We start from the raw sequence: 27,232 nt of genomic DNA, 5'->3' as shown, positions 1-27,232 counted from the left end.
AATAAATATTAATTATTAATAGAAAAATTAAATATAAAATCAATCATTCAATATAATTATTTGTTAATTATTTTGGTTTAAATAATTTATTGTGAGTTCGTTCTGAATGAAACTAAATGAAATCTTTTTATTAATTAACTTAAATTTTTCACCTTTTAATTAAACTCCTTTCTAACAAACTTATCTTTCCTCTATTGAGATTGTAAATAATCTCGTAGGCTTATCTATAAAAAAAATATAAAATAAGGTTTAAATAAAATAAAAGAAACTTAACAATTCCTAACAGCTATCAAGGTCAAATTCCCTATTCCCTAAATTAAATAATCTATTATAAATAAATTAATCTTGCAGATACTTTCCTCAAACACAAATTTATTTAACATGTTATTAATTCAACAACATATTAAAATGATTTAAGTTGGACAGAAAATAAATGAAAAATTTATTTATTTCTCTGAAAAATTGCTAAATAAATAATTTAAATAAATTATTTATTTCCTAAATTAACTATTTGTGGGAGGACAGGGATTCATAATCAATTGAATCTTACACATTAACAAATTGATCGCCTATTGCAATGAATTTGAGATATATGTATCTTCAAGAGACTTACGATTTGCTTTTGATACCACTTAAGGATCCAGATAATGAGGTGGTACTCCGATTTACCAGAAACCCCTCAAGTCTTTCACCATGGCGTGACTTTGTAGATTTATGTGTTTTTAATTAAAGTGATTAGACACTTTTTTGTTTCTTCTACTTTCCTAATATTGAGTTTGATTTTATTGTTTGTTAAAAAATATTTTATTTCTTATATAATTCTGAGTTGGAACGGTTGTTACACCAGCCTCTCAGATATCATATAAGATTTAAGAAAAAAATATAAATAATAAAAAATATAAATAATGAAAATTTAATATTTTAAACAATAAAAAGATTCTATGTAAATCACTTGTTCTTAATTCTCAAAAACTTACTTTATATTTGTTAAATCCAATCACAATTTATTTTCACGAAACTATCTGTCAAAAACTAATAATAATGATATAAATGTAGACCGATTGAAATTCAGAGAATGAATGTCCAAATTTGGGTCTCCTTCTCTATTTATTAACTCGAGAAGACGCTTCATCCCCCAAATTTCTCCGTATTCCCTGTATATTTAAATTTAGTAAATGTGTTAGAGCGAGTCTGACAGCTGATTGCTTGACAATCCGCGGTTTTCCCTTCCTACCTTTCTTCGTATACTTTTGCTGTATATTTCTTACCGCCAAATTTTCCCTCTAATCGCATTTTTCGCGGCGTCCTTTTTTCTTAGCCAATAATATTTAAATCGTTTTGGTAAGGACAGAGCGATTTCTCTCTTTCTAATTCCGTTGTAACGTATACAGGGAACAATGCCATTGTTCAGCTGTCAATCATTTTTCAATTATTACTGAAATTTCTTTAAATCTTTAATATCTTAAAAAATAATATTTTGACAAAAATTTTACTTTTACCAATAATTTTTAAATAATTTTTACCTTTATTTAACATATAATTTTTATTTTAATATTATTATTTTAAGCAATTAAATAAAATAATTTACATTATTTTATGTAAAAAAATGAAAAATATCGTTAATTAATTTAATAATAGTCTATATTTATTTTTAATATTGTTAATAAAAAATATTTAAATTTGAATTAAATTAATAATTTCTTTATATTCAAAATTATATCTTTCGTCTCTTACTATTATTTTTCCTTATGTATTCTTGTATGGTGTTATCTATGAATGTCTTCTGTCTCTTTCTATTATTTCTAAAATTCTATTTCTCTAGATTTAAATTCATTTCTTAATATTTCTTTTCTTTGATTTTTATTAATAATTTATTTATAACTTTTTTCTTTTAAAATAATTAGTTAATTTTTTATAATAATTTTGCAAAATAAAATAATTTTTAATTATTTAGTTTATTGGTATTTAAGATAAGGTAAAGGGTGATTTGTTTATTTATTATTAATTATTTAATATAATATTTAAACCTTAAATTTATTTTATCTATGCATTTTTATATTTCTAGGATTTCTATATTAGTGTATAGTTTAGGCAATCATATACACACACATATATATATATATACTCATTCTCCTGAGTGCAAGTGCACTCATGAAAACAGTATTTCTCTTTCTTATATTTTTCCTTAGCCATGTATATATATATATACCTGTACCAAAATATAACATTATATTTTTGAAATTAAATGATACTCTATTTTTTTCTTTACTTGCATTTAAATGAATATAATCTATTGACTATTGGAATAACTCTTCAATGCCCCCCTAAACCAATCATATTCTTTTGGCATAAAAGAATTGATTTGTTTATAAAATAGAAAAATATTCTCAATAGGCAATCTAAAGAGAAGAAAAAAAAAATAAAATTTTGATTACCCCCTTATTGCCCCCCTAAACGAATAAATTTATTATATCCTGTAATGAATTAATTTGTTTGAAATAAAAAAAAATCAAAATTTATGTTTTTTTAAAAAAAAAATATCTTTATTTAGCCTCCGATGGCTCTTATGTTAACATTTTCTTCTTCCTCAACATCTTCCTCAATATCCTCCTCAATTACTTCATCGTGATTTGGGAAAATTTCTATTGTTCCCGGTGCTAATTTGGCTAAATTTAAATCTATTAGTTTGTCATCAACTGACCAAAATTTTAAAATTATGACATTCAACTCTATATTTCAAATATAAATTCTAGAGTAAAAGGAAAATATTGTGTAATTTTGACTTTATTCAATAATATTGAATATGAATTTAGAGAAATGTTTCCAAACAAAATGAAGAGAAATCCAACCATTGCAGGCTTTTCTATATTGACTATTTATATATTACTTATTTACTATTTATACTTAACAATATTATTATTATAACTTTTATATGTTTTTTTTTTTATACATTTTTTTTTTTATTCGTTTTTTCGTATTTATTATATTTTTATTTGTATATATGTATATATGTATTTTTTTTTTTTTTTTTTTATATATGGAGAATAGATACTTAATGTCTATATCACTTTTATCTATCCTCTTCTTTCTTCTTAAAGTAAATATTACTTACTAATCACTAAACACTTAACGAAATTTTTATTTATTTATTTATATATATTTTTTTTAAATATTTTTTTATATGTAGAAATTGTTTATGTTTTAAATTTTTATTATTTATTAATATGATTGTTCTTAATTATTTATTATTGAATGTTCAAATAATTTAAATATTAATAAATAGATATTGTTTATTTAAAACACTTCACTACACTTTTTATTATTTTTGTTATTAACATTATTTTTATTTTTTATTTATATATATTATCACTTTGTTTTAATTAGAGTCTTTATCTCTTGAAATATATTTTTTTAAATCCTGATTATGATACATTCCTTTTTCCAGTCCTAAGTTACTATCCCATATGATATATGTGCCTTTTTTTATAACTTTTTTTATTTCATATGGTCCTTCATAGACTTGTAGAAATTTAGCTATTATTTTATTTTCCTTATCAGACCTATTTAGTAATTTAATTAAGACTTTATCACCTACTTTAAATTCAGTTAATTTATGTGTGATATTGAATTTTTCCGATCTTCTTTTACCTTTTTTACAGATGTTATTATACGCGAGTTCTAATTTTCTTTCATAATCCATATTATTTGGAATATCTGGAAAATCGAACCATTTTTCCCACATTCTTCTTGGCTTTTTGTTGAGCTGAAGTTCTATAGGTGTAAACTCGGTAGTTTCATGGTGAGTTTCGTTGATACAATCTTCAATAATTGATATCCAATTCCACCAAGAATTATGTCTACCATTGGTAAGAGTTCTAAAAAATCTTGATAACTCCCTATGAATTCTCTCGACAATATTTCCTTGGGGGTGACGTATTGACGAGAAGACAGGTTGTATCCCCTCTTCTTTGAGTTTATTAGTCCATACTTCAGAAGTGAATTGTGTTCCATGGTCCGAAATAATTTTTTCTGGTTTTCCATATTCCTTTATATGATGTTTGAAAATTTTATTTATTAGCGCTATTGTTGTTATTTTTCTTATGGGGTATAATTTAACGTATTTACTAAACGCATCGATTGTTGATAAAATGTATTTAAATCCGCCTTTTGTTGCAGGTAAAGGACCGTAAAAATCGATTGATAAAATTTCTCCCGGTTTTTTCGGTGCATAATTTCTCATTTCCGCGTAATTAGTTTGATTAGAAATTTTATTTTTCTGACATGAGTCACAGCTAGCGATCCTATGCCTAATGACCTTGGAAAAATGCGGATAATAAAAATATTCATTTAACATGCGAAAAACTCTTTGTGGTCCTACATGTCCATACATTTCATGGGTTTCATCGATTAAATTGTTTATAATACTTTTTGTTATACATAATTTTTTTTTATTATCCCCGCTATTAAAATATAATATATTTTTTTCTATTAAATAACGCTTTGTTTTGCCGCTTTTAACTTCTGCGATTCTTTGTTTTGAAATTGAATCTAGGTTTTGTTCTTGTGAAATATTTTTTAATTTATTTCGCAATATTGAAGATGGTGTTTTAACTAATTTATACAAAAATAATTTGCCCTCATGTGAATTAATACCAATTTTGTATTCTTCATATGATGGTGCCCTACTTAGTACATCTGCAACTATGTTGTTTTTACCTGAAACATGTTCAATGTCAAAGTTGAAATCCTGAATTGCTAAAATCCACCTGGTTATCCTACCGCTTATTAATTTGCACGTTTTTATGAACGTTAATGCTTTATGGTCCGTTCTTATGATTACACGAGTTCCTAGTATATATGATCGAAATTTCAGTAAGCTCCATACAATAGCAAGTAGCTCTTTCTCTGTCGTGAAATACGTCAACTCGGCTCCTTTCAACGTTCGACTCGCGAAAGCTATAGGTACGTGTTCTCCGTCCTTGTCTATTTGATACAATACGGCTCCTATCGCTACGTCGCTCGCGTCTGTTTGTAAATAAAACGGTTTTGATAAGTCTGGATAACTAAGAATTGTAAATTCACAAAAAAGATTTTTAACCCGTTTAAATGCTATATCCTTTTTTGAATTCCATTCCCATTTATTTTTATTTTTTAATAATTCAAGTAAAGGGACTATTTCTTGGGCATGATTTTTAGAAAATTTTGTATAAAAGTTAATGAGTCCTAAAAAACCTCTTAATTCTTTTAAATTTCTAGGTCGCGGAAAATTATGTATTGCCTTTATTTTATCAGGATCAGGTTTAATTCCGAGTGGTGTTAAAATATGTCCTAAAAATTTCAATTCCGGACGAAAAAAATGAGATTTTTCAAAGTTTATTGTCATGTTATGTTTTTCTAAACGATGAAAAATTTTTTCTAAGTGATAGAGATGTTCGTCAATATTTTGTGATGTGCACAGCATGTCGTCGATGAAAGTGATTACAAAATCGCCTATACCACATAGTACCTGATCTAACGCTCGTACCAACGCACTAGTACTTGTTTTTAAACCGAAAGGTACTACATTAAATACATAGCATTTACCTTCTATTATAAAACCCGTATATTTTTTAGATTCTTCCGATAAAGGAATTTGCCAAAAACTACTGACCAGATCTAAAGAAGACATCACTTTTACACCCGTACATCTTTGAAATAAAACTTCGGTTGTTTCCGCACGTTCATATTCATCGACTACAATTAAATTTAATTTTCGCGCATCTAAACAAAATCTAATAGTACCATCCTTTTTTAATGATATACATATTGGACTGATATATTGCGTGTTCATTTTTTTTAGAATTTTTAATTTAATTAATTTTTTTATTTCATTATTGACTTTATCACGCAATTTCATCGGAATAGGATATGATTTTTTAAAAAATGGTTTGCTATCATCTACTTTTATTTCGTGTTCGTATATTGAAATTCTACCCGGTTTTTTAGAAAAAACATTTTTATAACGTGAAATGAGTTTATAAAATCTTTCTTTATCGTTTTTGTTTAAAACAGTACATTCCGCTATTTTATTTTTAATTTCATCTTCAGTTATTTCAAATTCGAACTGTGTGTCTTCATAATCGTTGTTTATTTCTAAATCTTTAATTACATTTGGGGCATCTTCTAACATTTCCATTCCCGTTAATTGATTGACAATAATTTTACTAATATCATTATTATTATTTTGATTAATTTCATTATCTTTAATTTCTTTTAAGATTTCATTTTCAAATTCATTTTCAATTTCATTAATTTCAATGTTTTCATTTTCGCGAATAATTTTTATTTGATTTATATTTTCTTTAAGCATTTCCATAGTTAATGCTTCTTCTTCTCTAATAACAATAACAATATCTTTTTCAAAATCTACTTTAGTTTGAAATGTTTTTAAGAAATCAGCACCCACTAAGCAATCACAATTTAATTTAGGAACTACTATAAATGTATATTGTGCATTATAACCACACATTTCGAATTGTATCAATAGCTGAAGTTTTAATTTTACAGGGCGTTCTCCAGTTGCACCTACAATACTCATTCCAACTACCGGTAATGAAAGACATTTTTCCATTTCTTTTATATTATTCTCATAAAAATCTTCCGAAATACATGTTACTTGACTTCCGGTATCTATAAGTGTTTTTACTTTTTTATTAAACATAATTATTTCTACAATAGGACATCTACCTAGTTGATTTAATAAACGATAATTTATATTTTTTAATAATTCTCTACGTAAATCTAATGGAATTATTTCTTCTGATTTTTTATTTTGTTTTTGTGTATTTTTTTCGTTATTTATATTTAAAAGCGTCATTGACCTCGGATTTGTATACCTCGTACACGTGTTTACAAACCCGAGGTTTATAAGTTTTCCGAAGTCGATGAAGGTTCTCCACAATCATTTATATCACTTTTTGGGTTTTTGCATTTTTTTGTTATATTTACACATGCTTGTTGACAACCTTCATTATTTTGGTTATTTACATTTTGTGAAAATTTGTCCTCTTGCTTAACATTATAAGGTGTATATCTTGCATTTTCTACATAACCATTGTTATAATTTTGACGCTGATTAGGATAATTTTGATAATTATTTTGTCTATTATTGTAATTGTTAAAATTATTACCCGAGTATTTGTTTCTATCATAATTTTGATCTCGGTAATTTTTATTTGGAAAATTTGGATTAAATTTAAAATTTGGATTGTTTTGAAAATTTTGTTGTTTATTATTGTCATTACTTTTATTTTGATAATTATTACCTTGATTAAAATTTTGATTTGTATTACTATAATTGGGGTTACGGTTAAAATTATTTGTTCTACTTTGATTTTTATTTTCATATTGTTGTCGACTATAATTATCAAAATTATTCTTTGGATTGTTTTGAAAATTATTACTTTTATTTTGAAAATTTCTTTGTGAATTTACTGGACCAGTCCTATCAAATTTTTCTAATAAGTCTAATAAATTATTAATTGTATTAATTCCTCTCATTAATACGGCTGTATGTATATCTTCATTAAAATGTCTGGCAATTTTAATGACTATCTCATTCTCCAAAGGTGATGGAATTAAGTCTTTAGCTTTGTTTATTATTTTTATTGCATAAGCTGACCTCGATAATTTTCCGCTTGGATTATATTGACCAAATTCTAAGTTCGTACTTATTTTATAACGAATATTTTCATTCCAAAATCTATTAATTAATTTTTCTTTAAAACTTAAAAAATTGTCATCATCTGACTTAACTAAATTCCACCATTCTTTAGAAAACCCTTCTAAGCATGTTTGTATGAAGTACTTGAATTCTGAATTTAAAATGTCATTAACTTGAATATAATCTTCTAATTCTTTCAAAAAAATCATGGGCCTCTCCTGAGTAGTTCCAGAAAATTTAGGAGGAGTGTATTCTCTTATCCATGAATTTTTTATTAGAATTATCATTATTTCTTATTCTACTTATTTTTTGTTCAAAATAAACTTGATTTTCCTGAATTGTTTTTATTTTATTTTCGTTATCTAAACCCATAATTGTATTTTCTTCAGTAGTCAAATGTAAGTCATTAATTTTGCCATTCATGTCGTGAATTTTTTTATCTACTATGTCCAGTGATTCATCTACATTTAATTTTAAATTTTCACATATTTTTTTATTAATTTCAATACCGGTGTCTACTCTATCATATAATTTAGCTTTTAATTGTTCGATTTCTTTTTCATTTTGTTCTATTTTTTTACGAATTTTGGATCTTTCTTTTGTGCATGTATCAAAATTTTCCTTTTGTTTAATATTTAATTTACCTAATCCCTTTTTTACTTTTTTAACCGTTATACCTAATTCTTTCATGAAATCATCAAAATCTTTTTCAGTTTTGTTTAATGTTTCTTGTTCTTCATCATTTAAATCTAATTCTTCATCACTATCAAAAAGAGAAATCTGAGTGATTTCTTCATCGAAAACCTCTAAAAATCCTCTATCTTTACTTTGTTTTTTAGATATTGTACCTGTTTTCTTTACTTTTTTATTATTTTCATTTGAAGGCGATTTATTTTCTTCATCTGAAAAAGGTTTTGATGCTTCATTATTTTTATTTTGTTCGGGATCCATTTTTAAATACACAAAACAAAAACAAAAGAAAAAAAAAAATTTTAATTTTATATATATATATTCAATATTTCTATAATTGTGAATGATTTTCAGTGCACTCTTTTTATTCTTCTAATTTCTATTATTTTGTATAATGTATATTCTTAAAGAAAAAGAGAAAGAAAGAAAGAAAGAAAATTTCATTCAATTCAAATTCATTCAGAAAACGAAAACACCAGGGGTACCAGTTGAAGCATTATTAACTCTCAGACCGGGGATATATACTATTATACGTGTTTGTGTTTACCTTCTTATCTATCTTAGCCCTGATTTGATTCGGTTCTGAGAAATTAATAAGTTCAAAAATGTGGTTGAATGACCACAAACATAAATGTTTATATATCAATCACCCACGTTACGTAACTTTATACAAAAGAAAGAATGGCTATTGTCTAAATTTAAAGAGACATTATATTTTATAATTTAATTATTTGATACAATAGGCACGTGCCAGCTAAGTCAACAGATATGATTGTAATGATATAATAGAGTAATTTAAATTAGACTAATCCTTAAATTTATTGTTTCTACAAATATGTTAAAAGGAAAATATTTATTTTATTTTTAGAAAACTTGTTGCTTGTTTACCAAATTAGAGGAATCTTTCCAGTAATTATTCGGTAGATCAGCTGTTTATTTTCTTATTCACTTTTACTTTTATAAATGAATTAATGTCATTTATCGTTTCAAAGCTGAATATTTTTACTTTACAAAAAAAATAAATATTAATTATTAATAGAAAAATTAAATATAAAATCAATCATTCAATATAATTATTTGTTAATTATTTTGGTTTAAATAATTTATTGTGAGTTCGTTCTGAATGAAACTAAATGAAATCTTTTTATTAATTAACTTAAATTTTTCACCTTTTAATTAAACTCCTTTCTAACAAACTTATCTTTCCTCTATTGAGATTGTAAATAATCTCGTAGGCTTATCTATAAAAAAAATATAAAATAAGGTTTAAATAAAATAAAAGAAACTTAACAATTCCTAACAGCTATCAAGGTCAAATTCCCTATTCCCTAAATTAAATAATCTATTATAAATAAATTAATCTTGCAGATACTTTCCTCAAACACAAATTTATTTAACATGTTATTAATTCAACAACATATTAAAATGATTTAAGTTGGACAGAAAATAAATGAAAAATTTATTTATTTCTCTGAAAAATTGCTAAATAAATAATTTAAATAAATTATTTATTTCCTAAATTAACTATTTGTGGGAGGACAGGGATTCATAATCAATTGAATCTTACACATTAACAAATTGATCGCCTATTGCAATGAATTTGAGATATATGTATCTTCAAGAGACTTACGATTTGCTTTTGATACCACTTAAGGATCCAGATAATGAGGTGGTACTCCGATTTACCAGAAACCCCTCAAGTCTTTCACCATGGCGTGACTTTGTAGATTTATGTGTTTTTAATTAAAGTGATTAGACACTTTTTTGTTTCTTCTACTTTCCTAATATTGAGTTTGATTTTATTGTTTGTTAAAAAATATTTTATTTCTTATATAATTCTGAGTTGGAACGGTTGTTACACCAGCCTCTCAGATATCATATAAGATTTAAGAAAAAAATATAAATAATAAAAAATATAAATAATGAAAATTTAATATTTTAAACAATAAAAAGATTCTATGTAAATCACTTGTTCTTAATTCTCAAAAACTTACTTTATATTTGTTAAATCCAATCACAATTTATTTTCACGAAACTATCTGTCAAAAACTAATAATAATGATATAAATGTAGACCGATTGAAATTCAGAGAATGAATGTCCAAATTTGGGTCTCCTTCTCTATTTATTAACTCGAGAAGACGCTTCATCCCCCAAATTTCTCCGTATTCCCTGTATATTTAAATTTAGTAAATGTGTTAGAGCGAGTCTGACAGCTGATTGCTTGACAATCCGCGGTTTTCCCTTCCTACCTTTCTTCGTATACTTTTGCTGTATATTTCTTACCGCCAAATTTTCCCTCTAATCGCATTTTTCGCGGCGTCCTTTTTTCTTAGCCAATAATATTTAAATCGTTTTGGTAAGGACAGAGCGATTTCTCTCTTTCTAATTCCGTTGTAACGTATACAGGGAACAATGCCATTGTTCAGCTGTCAATCATTTTTCAATTATTACTGAAATTTCTTTAAATCTTTAATATCTTAAAAAATAATATTTTGACAAAAATTTTACTTTTACCAATAATTTTTAAATAATTTTTACCTTTATTTAACATATAATTTTTATTTTAATATTATTATTTTAAGCAATTAAATAAAATAATTTACATTATTTTATGTAAAAAAATGAAAAATATCGTTAATTAATTTAATAATAGTCTATATTTATTTTTAATATTGTTAATAAAAAATATTTAAATTTGAATTAAATTAATAATTTCTTTATATTCAAAATTATATCTTTCGTCTCTTACTATTATTTTTCCTTATGTATTCTTGTATGGTGTTATCTATGAATGTCTTCTGTCTCTTTCTATTATTTCTAAAATTCTATTTCTCTAGATTTAAATTCATTTCTTAATATTTCTTTTCTTTGATTTTTATTAATAATTTATTTATAACTTTTTTCTTTTAAAATAATTAGTTAATTTTTTATAATAATTTTGCAAAATAAAATAATTTTTAATTATTTAGTTTATTGGTATTTAAGATAAGGTAAAGGGTGATTTGTTTATTTATTATTAATTATTTAATATAATATTTAAACCTTAAATTTATTTTATCTATGCATTTTTATATTTCTAGGATTTCTATATTAGTGTATAGTTTAGGCAATCATATACACACACATATATATATATATACTCATTCTCCTGAGTGCAAGTGCACTCATGAAAACAGTATTTCTCTTTCTTATATTTTTCCTTAGCCATGTATATATATATATACCTGTACCAAAATATAACATTATATTTTTGAAATTAAATGATACTCTATTTTTTTCTTTACTTGCATTTAAATGAATATAATCTATTGACTATTGGAATAACTCTTCACGATGAGTTTCTTTTTTCATAAAAAATTATTTCTTTCATATTTTTCTTTCAGAAAATATTTAAAAATTTTTTAATAAAAAAACAAATTTTCTTTCATAAAAAAAAAAGAAAAATTTTTTCTATTAAAAAATTGTTTTTTATAAAAAAAAAAATGTTTTTTTTTAACAAATAATTTAACAAAAAAAGATTTGAGAAAAATCTCTGGATTTCAACTGGCAATATATTTTTATTCGAGAGAAGAGAGTGAGTTTGACATCTTTGCTATGGATCATTTCCGCCAATATTCCCTTGTTCTAGGAAGGAAAGCTTTCCAACCTTATTCCTCCTTCCTTTACACTTCCGAGTTATCCTTAATTACTTCCTCAGTTTTGCCAGAGAGGTATACTCACTCTTCTGTCGTCTACTAAATTCAGTAATTGTCTGAATAGTCAAATACAACATTACTTCTCTCTCTCTCTCTCTCTCTCTCTCTCTCTCTCTCTCTCTCTCTCTCTCTCTCTCTCTCTCTCTCTCTCTCTCTCTCTCTCTCTCTCTCTCTCTCTCTCTTTCTCTCTCCCTCTGTATTTCTCGTTGTCTCAAAACTACACTCATTTCCATAATTCATTACTTCGACATGTATTGTATACTCTTATGAAAATGAACTTTATAATTCATTATAAACGTCAAAAGGAGAAAAGTACTATTTTCCATAGAAAATCATTTCAACCATAATTAGTTCCCATTTTAGACTCCAAACTAATTTAATTGTTATTTTAATAAAAGGACATAATTTTAAAGGGGAAAAAAAATTCCTACTTTTATACAAAAGATCTTGTCCCGTTTATTTTTTGAAAAGACTGATTTGATTTTTGATAATAATTCGAAATCGTTATATTTTCAATGAAGTTCCAGTAGCCATCATTATTTAAGGATTATTCAGAATGCTATTCTCCTAAGTCGTTTGCAGAGAGAGAGAGAGAGAGGCTTCCAACTTGTACTTAGAAATTATTGTCAAAATACAATTTAATTAAAGGAGAGAATAATCATGATTGCTTTTCATTTAGTTGTCAGTTTACTATTCCATAGAACACTTTTCAATGAGATTAATTTATTACAAAAAACTTGAAAAATTACAACACATTGTAATTTTTAATTTTCATTATAAAAAATTCTACTAAATGAAATCCTATAGTGATTTTTAATTGATATAATTTAAAAAATAATAACTAAAAAACTATATAGATGAATGACAAAACATTATTAAACATTTAAATAATTGTTTAATTAAACATGATAATGGATCATTACAAAATGCATCATGTTAATGGATTACATGCGGATAGTTTATCAAAATTAATGGAGAGCACACTCATTAAAATGAAATCATATTCTAAAACGCGTGAGTGACTTTAAATTAAACACATATTCATCAACTATTAAAAAAAAAAAAAAAACATAGTATTATAATTCAAAATAGAAATTTGAAACATTAATTGACATTTCTCATAATTACAAAATCCAATTTAAATTTTCAAATAATTGTATTTCATTAGGAAATAAACACAAATTTATTTCATTTAAAGCTGCAGAAGAAAATAAATACCCGTTTAATTTAATTTAAATATAATAAAAAAAAATGATTTTACTATTATAATACACTGAGAAAAAAAATTTAGTGTTTGCAACAAAATTGTTTGATTAGGCAATTTTAGTTCTTGTAACCAAATTTTGGTTGGCTGAAACAAAGTCGTAAAGTTATCTCAATCAAACATTTGGTTAGGTCAACAAAAACCAAACATTTTTGTTATGCCAACAAAAAACACTCAACCAAATTTTTTGGTAGATTCAAACAAATAGTTTGGTTGCTTAAATACCAACAAAAATTTGGTTGCTCTGACTTAACATTTTTCTCAGCGATAATTTAAATTGAAATGATAATTTTGTTTTGAATTTTAATTAATTGTACCAAAAAAAAAAAAAAAAAAAAAAATGGGTTTACTTTTACGCAATATCGCGTGTGTTTACGTCTTGAGAATGATAATAATTAATTGGAAGAAGGCAAACATTTGCGGAGATGCAACATCAATATAGTTAGTATGTTTAATGTACAGGGCAATATCGTCTGTGACAAAACCCTCCAGGGAAAATCTATAATGACCCAAGGGTGACCTAGACTTCTCTCTCGACTATATGCTTGCTATCGAATTGGTGTCCAATGGAGGAGAGCTTCCCTACAATTAGAAGGAACAAATTTGTACTATAGTCTATACAACAATGCTCACCAAAGTGTCTGTTTTGTGTGATATACAACAAACTGAAACTGCAAATGCATCAATAGCCTCAAAAACAATTACCAGTATGCAATTAATCGTGAAAAGAATAATTAGATTAATTTATTTTCATCATGCAAATTAATATCCTTATTAGAAATATAATTCTATTCAATTCAAAAATTTAATTTAATAAAACTTTAATTTTCCAAAATTTGGTGAATTTTGCATTAATCGAGAGTAAAGAAAAAAAAGGAGAAGAAGAAGAAGAAGAATTTGGATCACAGAACCACTTATTTTTATATGGTTCAAAGTAACCGTGACTTTTCAAAATCAAGTTACATTTCTTTTCGCAGATTTAAACTTGAAAATATTGTATGTCCAAGTTCTTTGGAAAACTGAAAGTTTTGTTTTCGCAAACTTGAAACTTTTTAAGATTACAGTCAAGCCAAGAATTCGAGTACGTTTCGTATTTAATGACGACTTCAATAGATAAATTTTGAACATATCCTAAATCACAAGATACAGGGAGAAAAATATTTGGCTTTCACTACAAAAAAAAAAAAAATGGTTAATGTCTAACCAAACATTTTCTGTCCTAAAAAAATTTTGCTAAGAAGTAAAATTTTATTACAATAATTTTAGTATTTATTTAATACTTATTTTCTTTTTTAAAAAATATACTTCTAAAGTTTAATTAATAGAACAAAACTAATTTAAAATCCTAAACAAAAAAAATTCAGTTTTATATTAATATTGCATAAAGAAGTAAAACAGTCTAAGTAGAAAAATAGGCAAAGTAGCATCATATATAAGTTTGCATTGTCTCGTATGTTAGCTTAGGCGCATTCAAAAATCTCAAAGTCTCAAGTATCATTTCTCTTGAATTTCTTTTTTTTCTCTCTTTTGACTTTCTTTGTCCTTCATTTACCCTTTCACTTGTCCTTCGTTCTCAGCAGTTATTCAATGGTCTTTGCCAGGTCTGACACTGTATTTTTCATATCTTTATGTAGCTTTCTCTCCATTCTTTTTTTTCTGAATTTAAAAAAATATATTCTTTTTCCATTTTTTTTTTTTTTTTTTTTTTTGTAAAACTTTCTCACCAACGTCATTAAAGATTCTCAACTTCTTAAAAAGTTATAAAAGACAAACTTTTGGAATCCAATTGTGTAAGATTTTTAGTCATTCAAATTTTCACCACCTGAAATCCGGATCCTCATAACTTTTACCCGCACCAAGAACTATTCAAATTTGCACCGCACGATCCTCATGAGAAAATTCATGTATGCAGTTACCCCTTTTTCATTATATCAGTGGTTACGCTTGACAAATTTTTCTCTTCGCATGAAAAAAAAAATCTCGCTTACAATTGAGTTTAGCGTACGTTAATCACGAAAGTTCAATGAAAATTCCACAAAAATTCCATAAAGGTCCTTTCACTAAAATTCACGGGAAAATAAAAAAAAATCAAAATTTTTTCAAAGCGAATATCAAAGCACTCACTTCGCTATAAAAAAAAAAAAAAGTTTATCATTTTTTTTTTCTATATGAAATAATTCGAAATAAAATTCTAATAATTTCAAGATTCCATTGGATCTTGAAAATTTCCCTTGGGAATTTTATAGAAAATTTAATGGAATTTTCATATGCAATTTCAATAAAAATATTTTATAGAAAAAATTTCGAGTAAAAAATAATTTTATTAGAAATGTGAGTTGGATTTTAAGGAGTAAAACGAATTTTCGAAAAAGAAAATGATATTTTTATTAATAAAGTCAAATTATTTTCAAATGAAACTTCATATGAAACAAAACTCAAATATCAAAAGAACACGAAAATTGACAATAAAACACACAACCAGGAGACACATACATACATACATTAGTTGAAAACTCGGTCGAAGAGAAAATTAAAGAGAAAACGATTTGTCGGTCACTAATTAAAACTCGGTTATTAAATAAAACACTGTCATTAAATTGAAATACGGTCATTAAATAAAATTTGTTCGTTAACAATAAATTTTCATTGTGACATATGTATGTTAAAATGAAATAAATGACAAACAAAAGAGAAGTGCGGGAATATAGTTTGAAAAGTTATTTTGTATTTTTAACTCTTTTTTTTTTTAACAAAAACAGAGTTTTATTATATTATATTAATTGATCTTTATAGAAAAACTAGAACAAAGCAGTTTTAGATTCGAGCAATTGGATTACAATTTGTGAATAGACAAAGGAATGTCAGGCAAAATCACTCTGCTTCAAAATGAACCTTTACACATTGCTGCTTCCTAAAAGAGACTTCTATAAGTAATTTATTGAACGTTGGAATTTTACAATTAGAATCATTTAAAGGAATATTGCGCTCTTTGAAGAGTTTTTTTTTCGACAAATAAAGTGAGAACAATACAATTTAAATTGTCTTAAAAAAAAAGAAATTTATTCTGTAATTAAGAATATTTTTAATTAAAACTAGAAATCAAATTTTGACAAACAATTCCAGTGGAATATCTCTTCTTTTGACAAAAAAAAACAATATACGAGAAAGCTACTTCCTAAATATCTTGATAGATGTCTAACTATTTGTTCGTAAGATGAACGCAGGTCACAAGAAAGGCGAGGGGGGACGCTATTGTTTGCCAGCACTCGAATCACAATCGTGACTCGGGGGTTTTCATGAAGAAAAAAAAAAGTTAAGTAAAAGACCAAAAGGAAGAGCTTTTGTGCAAAACAAAAAAAAAATGTCGAATTAATGCTACCAGAACAAGGGGAAAGTAACAAAAGTGATTAAGAGGAATTTTTTGAATGTATACATTTCATATAATGAAAAACCATTTCAAAATTTATTCATAAAAATTCAACTATTCCAAATCATTAATTATTTAATTGATAATTGATATTTAATATAGATATGAATTTTCATTCTTCAAATATTATTAGTGAAAAATATAATTGTTTTTATTATTTCATATTTTAATAATATTGGACGAATAAATTGAAATTTTTAATTAACTAATTAAAATTTAAATAAAATTAAAAAAAATTCCTTTCTATTTTAATTTTATTAAATTAATTGAGAAAAAATCTTTTGAATTTATAGATTTTAATGTTATGATTTTTTTTTTTGCAGATCGAAGAGCACCTTACAGTATACCCTCAAATTGGAGGGCACTTTGGTACAGTAATTTCGACGATCTACAAAGAATCAATGAAGTACATGATAACAACACCATGTCTAATGAAACAGTACAGATGGGTGCTACCGCCTTTTTACACTGCGAAGTTCGCAATTTAGCAGAGAGAACTGCCTCGGATGCTGAGGTATGGACCAAAGACTTGATAAAAAAATATTTCTAACAGAAAACAACTTCAAAAGAACTCAATCTAAAACGAACCAACTCTCTTTCTTTTTTTTTGCAAAATTATTACCATTATTATTTTATTTATAATTATAAATTACATAATGGAAAATTTTTTCTTATAATAATTTTAATTCATAAATATTGAGTTACTTTTTGGATTTTGAAAAAAAAAATTGTAATAAAAAATACCCTATAAAGATGTATGGAAAAAAAATCTAAAATAATGACAAAAAATATGATTATTATTATTTTCACAAATCACTCTCTTTATCAATATGAATCGACAGATTTCTCAGAAAACAAAGTAAAAAATATTTCTGCAAAAGTAAATATTTTCGAAAAAAAACACGTCTCTCGTGAATTTGCAAGAATAGTAATCCTGCTGTTGAGAGAAGTCGATTCTAGGTCGACGGCAAACTGAAAATTTCAATATGTAGAAATATATATATATATATTTTTTTTTTATCTGACTCAATGTCTGCTACAATTTAGCCGCAACAGAGTGCATTATTATCGTCCAAAATGCAACTCTTTTTACATCTAACATTTGAAAATGTTATTTCCCATTGATTTTTGAACATTCAACTTTTTGCAATTTTTTTTTTTAAATTAAAATAAACATTAAATATTTTGAAATGAAAAAAATTAAAAGTAAAGAAACAAAAATATATATTTTTTCAAAAATTTTTTGGAAAACAGAACACAATATTGCTAAATTATCGAATTGAAAAATAAGAATAAAATCATATAGATTATATATAAGTCATGAGAATAATAAATGCTTCCAAGAACGCCCATTAGTAATTCCAAAAGGACCATTAGGTAACATATACGACGACTCGACTTTCTTTAAACGGGGGCAAGTCCTACATTTTTCCTTTCAAACAAATCGTGAGGTCTATGGCTTTTTTTTGCTGGCAAAGCAATTGTGAGTAACCGGATAATTTGTCTCACAATCGATAATGTCATTGATCCTTAAAAGCTTTCAAATTGACAGGACGCCCTTCCCTCTCTCTCTCTCTCTCTCTATTATAAATATATCAACTATATACTCTTAGAAAACTCTCACCACTAAGTGGAAAGGCACATAAATTACCTTACACGATTTAATTACTAAAGAGTAAAGAAAAAACATTTTTAATTTCCGATAAAATTCTATGTAATAATAAATTTTAATAAATTTTTTTCTAAAAAAAATTAAAATTTACCTTCCAAAGAATTAATTCTAAGATGAAAAAAAAAAACTGAATAATAAATATTTTTTAAAAACTTTTTTTTCAATGTAAATACTGAATGAAATAATCCATTCGGGGATTCGCCCTACTAAAATTCGTGTATAGATGCATTTTCATTAGTCATCGTTGAACCCAAATGTACAAGCAAACAAAATAGGAATACACTTATCAGTTATCACCATGTATGTGGAATTTTGGAAAACAGGTCAGCTCAGCAAAACCATTACACATTAAAATTTGTGTATATACCAAATTTGAGTATTAATATCTATAAACAATTATAAAAGAAAAAAACATGCATATTTAATAATGACCCAAAAAATATCTCTGGCCGTTTTTAACTTATTGTGTGAGTTTCAAAAAAAAAGAAAAAAAAGCCCAGAAACTTGAAATGCTGTTCTTGAACATTATCATGAGCGTTAAACTCCTCATAAGTTTTATCATGAGTAAACGTTTTATGTTTATTTATTATTCTCAAGTTTCGTGCTTCTGGGCACAAAATATTGCACATACAGTAGAATGGCACGGTAGATATAATTTATTTCAATCCGCGAGAGCAGATTCCATTACTGTGATAAGAGTATAATAATTATACATACACACACAAACTGTACCATGTATATAAGGCCAATTGGTTTTCGCAACGTTTGGTAGATATAATACAAGCGCGATCAAATCTAATCCTTGTTAATTCTATCGTGTTATTTATTATCGATTTTAACAATAGAGATACTTTTTTTTCAAATTTGCACAAAACTTTTTGTCAACTCAATTCTCGCTGCTTTAAACAATTCAAGAACAAACAATAATAATCTGTGAAATAAAACAAAAGATTTTTTTTTTTTTAATTGATAAATGGGGCACATGAATTTCCCATTTTTTTTTTATTCACTAATAATGATTTTTATTTATCGAAATATTTTAATTATAAAAATTTCTAATCAATATTAATTTAATATTGATTAATATTAATTAATTTTTAAAAATAAAAAAAAAATTTAAAACGGCGTGAATTGCTTTTGATATTTTATTTTTTTTTTTTAGTAAAGAAGAAATTGTGCTGACTCGCGGCGTTAATTGGTGCACCTACCCTATTTCTTTTAAACTTATATTTCGACGTGACGAGAACGAGGAATAAATAAACAAGTCGAGTATATATAAACGCGTTGTGAAAAGCAAAACTTCTTCGCGGTTGCACTTGTATTTATTTTATTTTCTTTGTGCATTACCTCAAAAATGTTGTGGTACGAGTAAATAGAAACGGTTAAATAATTTTAAAGGAAGTGGTAAACGTAACAAAATTACCCAAAAAAAATAGGGAGAAAAAAGTAAAAACTTCATTTTTAAAAAAATAAAGAGAGGAACCATTTACATAATCAGGAAATTTTTTTCTATATTAACAAAATGGAATATTTACAAAAATGAATTAAAAAAAAAGTTATACTTTTTAATTGTATATAATACCCCAGAAAGAAGAGTTTTAATTAAATTAAAACAACACACAATGTCGTTGACATTAATTAATTAGAATAAAACGAAACAATTTTCGAAATTGAAAATTCAATTAATTTTGTACTTTATTAATTTTCGGCGAAAAATATTCCCTTTGTCGAAATCATTATTTTAATCTCTATTCGAGAAATTAATGTGTAAATTAAAAAAGTCATTACGAAGCTGTGGCTTTGGTCAGTTTTACTGAAATTTGCTTTTACTACTTGTGATAAAACTGTATTAGCTCGGAGATTTTATGTCTGACTAAACCTGTCTTTACTACTGAGACGAAAATTATATAAGAATTTGAAAATAAAGAGAAAAATTGACTTTTACTACTTAAAGACAAAAGCATTTTAAATAGTCTGATTAAGAATGACTTTTACTACTTTAAAAATTATTACAAGAATTCGTAATGTCTGACTAAAAATAGCTTTTACTACTTATAATTTTGTATCCGTTCTACTGAAACTATCATTGTGGAAATTCGAAATGTCGGACTAAAAGTAACTTTTACTACTGATAATTTTGTATAAATTTGAAAATCTTCAGTCTGACTAAAACTATATTTTACTACTCATAATAAAGTAGAAATAATTTAAAATGGTCTGTCTGACTAAACACAATTGTTACTATTAAAATCATCGTTATAAGAATTAGGAATGTCTGACTTAATGTCCCTTTTACTACTGATTTTTGGTCTGACAAAGACTGACTTTTGCTACTGCCAAAACTACAACAGAAAATATTTAGTCTAACCAAAACAGACTTATACTACTGCCAAAACTGTAACTGAAAATATTTAGTCGGACAAACACTGACTTATACTACTGCCAAAATTGTAACTGAAAAAATTAAGTCTGACCAAGACTGACTTATACTACTGACAAATTACAACAATTAAATTATTAGTCTGACCAAAACTAACTTTTACTACTACCAAAACTGTAACAAAAAAAATTTAATCTGATTAAAACTGAATTTTACTACTAACAAAACCGTTACATATAGGAAATATTTAGTCTGGCCAAAACCGACATTTACTACTGACAAAACTATAATATAAAATATTTGTTCTGACCAAGACCGATTTTTACTACTGACAAAACTGTAACAGAAAATAATTAGGCTGACCAAGACTGACTTATACTACTTACAAAACTACGATAATTAAATTATCAGTTTGACCAAAACTGAATTTTACTACTGAAAAAACTACAACATTTAGACTATCAGTCTGACCAAAACTGACTTTTACTACTGATAAAAAATAGAATAGAAAAAAAATCTAATAAAGTAAAGATTTCTTTTTCAGTCTAAATATTATTGAAGTGAAAATTATTTTTCTGAAACTTATATTATTAATTAAAGAAATGGATTATATATTTTTGAAATTTTAAAAATTATTTACGAGGCATTTTAGCAAAATACAAAGCCTTGACAAAGCATTTTCTCGCCCTAGGCTGCGTACCAAGATTGTGGCATCTTTGCCTTAACTCTGTTCTTGTCTATCTTTCCCCCGCCCTCTCTCTCTCTCTCTCTCTCTCTCTCTTTAGATAAATTTAGTTTCTCATATAGTTTCCGCTTCATATGTGTCTTATTGTTACTACCCTTAACAAAACAACAAACTATCCTGAGATATAAATTTTTTTCAAACTTAATTACTAATCTATATAAATTATATCTAAAAATCATATATGTATGTATATAAAATATAATAACAAAAATATTATAACAATAATAGAATAGAAAAAAGTATAATTATACTCGAAATTTATTAATGGGGATGAAAAACGTTTTATACGAAAAGAAATTCTCTTCTGATATAATGGATTTTTTTATTCAAACTTTTATCCATCATTAGATATCTGTGACTGCCTTATTTAAAGTACAGCTTGAGGGCGATTGAAATACCCTTCAAAAATTGAGTCCTTAATGGAAACGCCTCAAGAAACCTTCGACTTGTGCTCTCTATAGGAATATATTTGAAATTTAAATTCCCTCTGACTGGGCTATATAAAAAATTCATTTTGTCCACCCTTCTCGTGAGAATTATATGACGTCATCATCGAACTTGATTTCTTTTTGTGTTCAATTTTTTCATGAAAAATAGTTTTCAAAATGTCTTATACTATTTCTCATTTGAGAAAAAATATTTTAAAAATTCTCAAAAAAAATTCCAAAACAGTTTATTCAATTTAAAAAAAAATTATTTGGTTCATGTAAATATTTATTAACAGTTAAGTAAACGATTATTTGAATCAAATAAAGATTTTTTTTTAAGTGTAATTTAAGAAAGTAACTGAAACATTTACAACATAAAGTTATTTTCTTATATAACAATCGATTATTTAATGTCATTGTATCGCACTTTACGCTTGAAGCGTGAAATAAAGTGCAAAGTCAATAATAAAATAATAATATTCCATTTTTAACGTTGACGGTAATTCGTTTCGTACTTATAAAGAATTAGAGGTTATTTTCACAAAGAGGATAATTAAAATAATATGTGAGGGTTTATAAATCTCTCAGTAGGTACGGACAAGTTTTGGTCAGACGACAAAGTAGGAATTAGTCTTTGGTCTCTCTCTCTCTCTCTCACCAAGCATTTTCTGCGGTGAAGTAATGCAATTTATCCCACTGGACTCTTTTTTTTCAAACTTGGCACAAAAAAAAGAGGTGTTAACTTGGAAAAATAAATGTTTCTCAGTTTTTTTTTTTGCCACTTTCAAAAAGAATTATCTTCCATTGAAAAAATATATATATATATTCTTTCTCGAAAAATATTGTGTCAAAAGGCTTTTTCTTAAAAACGAAAATTTTGTTTCAAGCTCAACGTCACATACGAATAAAAAAAAAAGTAATCTCTCCATTTCAGCGAATTCCTCTCATTTTGATGCAAATTTTTTCCTTTTTTGAAAACTTTATCAAATCTCTTCTCTATTTGAAGATATTGCTCTATTTGAGAAAATATCATACTAGAATAGAATATAACCTTTTGGAAAGTTGTCTCTGGTTTATATAAATGTAGCCTAGAAAATGTTTCCTCTCACATCATCTCAAGAACAAACTCTTAATGAAACAGAGAAAAAGTCTACTCTTCTCTGTTATTTTCAAAAGAAGAATAAAATAAACTTTGAAATATCTCATTTTGAGATGATAGCCTTACCATTATTATTATCATTAATCGGTGAAACAGATTTGAATGTTTCAATTAGTAAAATCTGCATTATCATTAATCGGTAAAACTGATTTAACTGTTTCAATTAGTAAAATCTACATTACCATTAATCGGTAAAAAAGATTTCAACTTTTGGTTTTTGGAACAAAGAATCTTTAATAAAGAATATAATTTAAAATTTTCGAAAATTAACTTTTACCTTGATTTTAGCTAAATTAACCTTTAATCTTATTTTAAAGTTGAAAAAGAAAGAGATTTCGAAACTAGGACAAAACCAATTAAGATATTCTCTCTCTCTCTCTCTCTCTCTCTCTCTCTCTCTCTCTCTCTCTCTCTCTCTCTCCCTCTGTCACTGAATTTAAATAATCAAATTAAGGTATATAATTTCATTAACAAAGTTTCGTCAGTTTCGTGAAACAAATGTACAAGTTTTTAAGGGTAATAAGAAAATCTATATCGATGAAAATGTAATCAACTCGAGCGAGAGAAAATGAACATGACACAATATATGTGTGTATGTGTGATTTTGCTTCAGATATCTTGGATTCGACGGCGTGACTGGCACGTACTGACGAGCTCTATGTTCACCTATACGAACGACGAGCGATTTCAAGTAATACATTCGGATGGTACCAATGTCTGGACACTTCAAATCAAATACGTTCAAGAGAGGGACAATGGGACTTACGAATGCCAGGTAAGTTTGTACAAATTGGAAAAAACTTCCATTTCAAAATATCTTTCCTTCACACCTGAATCACTTTTCTTTTTTCTCTGATTTGTCGAAAAAAATAGATGTCAAAAATCTAATCCAAGTATTGAACATAAAAAAAAAGGATATATCTATTTTTCATTTCAATTTATTTTTAGAATAATAAATTTTATGAAAATCATTTTTCAAAAATTCTTATTTTATATTAATAATAGTAATAAAAATAATAATAATAATAATAATAATAATAATAATAATAATAATAATAAATTTAGAGAAACGTATTTTCAATAGAGAGGGAAATTGAAAGGACTTGATTTCTCACTCCTCCTGTCATGTATGGGTGATTAATTAATTAATCGACGCTTGTAGACTCCACAACCTCTGTCTGTGAGATTCCCTCCTCCTAAGCTTTGTTATTCCGCCCTCTACTAGATAAATAATTAATGTCCTCAAACTTTTAGCTGGGAAAATAATTGCCTTGAACTTCTCCTTCCACACAAACTTGAACTTCTCTCTCTCTAGTGTTTTATGAGATTTTGCCAATTTTATATATATATATATAGGAAAGAATGTGAGAAATTGCACAAAAGTACTTAGTTATAATGAGAAGTAACTTTCTTTTTATGTAAAAAAAAAAAATTCGCTCAGGAAAGAATAATTAGAACATTGGTAGTAAATGGAAATTCTACGAACGCTGAAACTTCGACATATATAATAAATTATCGCATTAAGAATAAATGATCGTTGCTTAAAAATATTTCTACTTGAATGGAAATTTAAATTTAAGAATTTCATTATTTTCTCATTTTTGAAAAATTTAAATATTTCGAAATAAAATTCAAACTCCGAAAATATATTTTAATTAAATACTATTAAAAACGAAAAAATATTCAGAAGATTCGAACCCAAGACCCATATCCTAGTAAATAAACGCCTTAACGACCGCGACCAATCATTGGTAACTAAATTGAAAATTTTGTAAATAAATTTTTCTTTAAATTAATTTAAAAAAAAAAAAACTATTTTCAGAGTGAATTAATGGTGATTAGTAAATAATATAATTACTTTAAACGCTTTTACATAAAAATAATAAAAGAACAATTTTTGAAGAATTTAGAAGTGTAATTGAAGATTTAAATTTTCAATTAAAATAATCAAAAATTAATTGCACAATAAAGATGAGTTATTATACAGAGAATAATGGGTACAAATGGAAGTTGCCTTCTCTGATGGCATACTCAAAGATATTACACACTATATAGCCTCTTATGTTTGAACCTCATACAGCACAAGAACACATAATACACACTATATTCTCTAACTCTCTCTCTCTCTCTCTCTCTCTCAACGAAGGCAAACACAACATGCAAACAACTAAGTAATCTCAGCTTAGTCAAGATATTTTTTACACATTATACAACCAAAAGCTAACTTCAGTATAAAGAGAATAGTCCCAAAAAAAAAACAATTAAAAATAATTAACTAAAAAAGCAATAAATTTTTTATTCTCTACACTATGGAAAAAAGAAGGCAATAACAAAACGATAATACTATTGCTTTTCTATAACAATTAAAGACATCTGTTATTTATTTTTAGAAAAGAAGAAAAAAATTGATTATCTTCGTTTATTATCTACGGATTTGTAGAGGGAAAATATGAGAAGATTTCTCGCTAATAAAAGCCATTGCGCAAAACTTTCGATAGTCTACTTAAATCACTATTTATAGAATGTTTTTACCGAGGAGATTTTTCGTATACAATACTTTGAAGGAGATTCTTATAATGATCGAAAAATTAAAAAAAAAAAAAAAAAAAAAAAAGACGAAAAAGCTAATTCACATTTTCTTCTAATAACCATTTTTTTGCAAATAAATTTGCCCAAGAGATGACCTACAAAAGTTCGACATAGACGATAAACTTTTATGAAACGTCTTTATGTTAATTTACATATACGAGAATATCTTTGGTAAAAGTTTTCCGCAAGATTCTTTTCGATAATTTCAATATTTTTGTTTAGAAAAATTAAGAATTTTTTATTTTATCATAAAACTAATGAAAAAATATGCACAAAATTAAATAAATATTCTTATTATTATTTAACCGTCCAAGAAAATGTCAGTTATCCATGAAATTACAATTGAACGTCAAATAACTTCAAAACCAAATTACTCCAATTAAATGTGAAGTATTTCTCAGTAAAATTATTCAATATACGCTATTTTAACAACCAGAGCATTTCGTGAAATCAAATACAGTGTGATAAATTTATAACGATTATTATTTAAACTATTTTTTATTCAACACACTTTTGAATGAGAAAAAAAAATTTTTTCACACATAATTAAAAAAAAAAAGAATGATAATCCGAATTAATTTAACAATATTTTAATTTCAAGGTATTAATTTAATACCAACTGTAGGTACTAAATTTTCATTTGGTTCTATTTTGTTACCTAAAATCGGTACTATTTTAAAACTTTCTTTTTACTGTGAAATAATAAAAATAAATAAAATTTCAATTGTAATTCAATCTTGGATAATATTATTTTTGAATGAAAACTCAATTATGAAACAAAAATTTGCCTGAATTACCAAATATATATATAAACGAAATATTTCTCTCTATATAAAAATGTGAATGAAAAATCTGATGTAAAAATAAAAACACCGAAAATTCGAATGAAAAATTATTATTCGATATAAAAAAAAATTTCAATATTTAATATTTAATCGTATTTAATTTATTATATATTCAACGAATTAAAAATAAAAATCCAAGAATTTTAAACTCTCGCTTACTAAATTTCTTACTGTTTAATTATTAATATGACATTTATCGACTATTGGTAATAAAAAAAAAAGATTGGAAAAAAAATTGAAAAACAGTAAAACACAATAATAAAAATAGGAAAACAAAAAAGAAAGTAATTTAAAAAAAAAGTATAAGAAGCAATAATGAATCGACAAAGGAAGAACAAAATAATAGAAAAAAAGAGAGAAAAAAAAGGAAAGAAAGTAATGAAACAGCAAGACAATAAAATAATAACGAACTACGCGCAGAATTTCTCGTTTAAACGTAATTAAACACAACATTGTGTAAATACACTACATAGTTTCACTCGCAATTTTTTAATCACTTGCACATCTATTCTGAGAATTTCAAATACGAAAGGTCGTTCAAGCTTTTAAAGTTTCTCTCGCGCGCGCGTTTGGCAATCGAAGAAATTGCGAATCGTTTCTTCACACACAGAGCAAGAGAGTTAGAAACATATAT

At 25.8% G+C, this 27,232-nt stretch overlaps 1 protein-coding gene and 1 long non-coding RNA gene across 2 annotated transcripts in view; one reads left to right on the top strand and one right to left on the bottom strand.

The window, feature by feature from the left end:
- LOC127290581 (uncharacterized) overlaps positions 1-24,092 on the top strand; it is a 95,322-nt gene extending 71,230 nt beyond the window's left edge. The window contains exons 3-4 of the mRNA XM_051319269.1: positions 17,104-17,294; positions 23,778-24,092. Coding sequence (XP_051175226.1) covers positions 17,104-17,294; positions 23,778-24,020 — 434 coding nt within the window. The 3' untranslated portion in view covers positions 24,021-24,092. The remainder of the gene's footprint in view (positions 1-17,103; positions 17,295-23,777) is intronic.
- LOC127290583 (uncharacterized) overlaps positions 1-27,232 on the bottom strand; it is a 55,307-nt gene that overhangs the window by 11,288 nt on the left and 16,787 nt on the right. The window lies entirely within an intron of this gene.

The sequence above is a fragment of the Leptopilina boulardi genome, unplaced genomic scaffold (assembly GCF_019393585.1).
Source record: "Leptopilina boulardi isolate dan_hultmark-lab unplaced genomic scaffold, ZJU_Lbou_2.1 LbouV2_71, whole genome shotgun sequence".
In the NCBI taxonomy this organism is placed as follows: domain Eukaryota; kingdom Metazoa; phylum Arthropoda; class Insecta; order Hymenoptera; family Figitidae; genus Leptopilina; species Leptopilina boulardi.
This window is presented reverse-complemented; position numbering and strand designations above follow the sequence as displayed.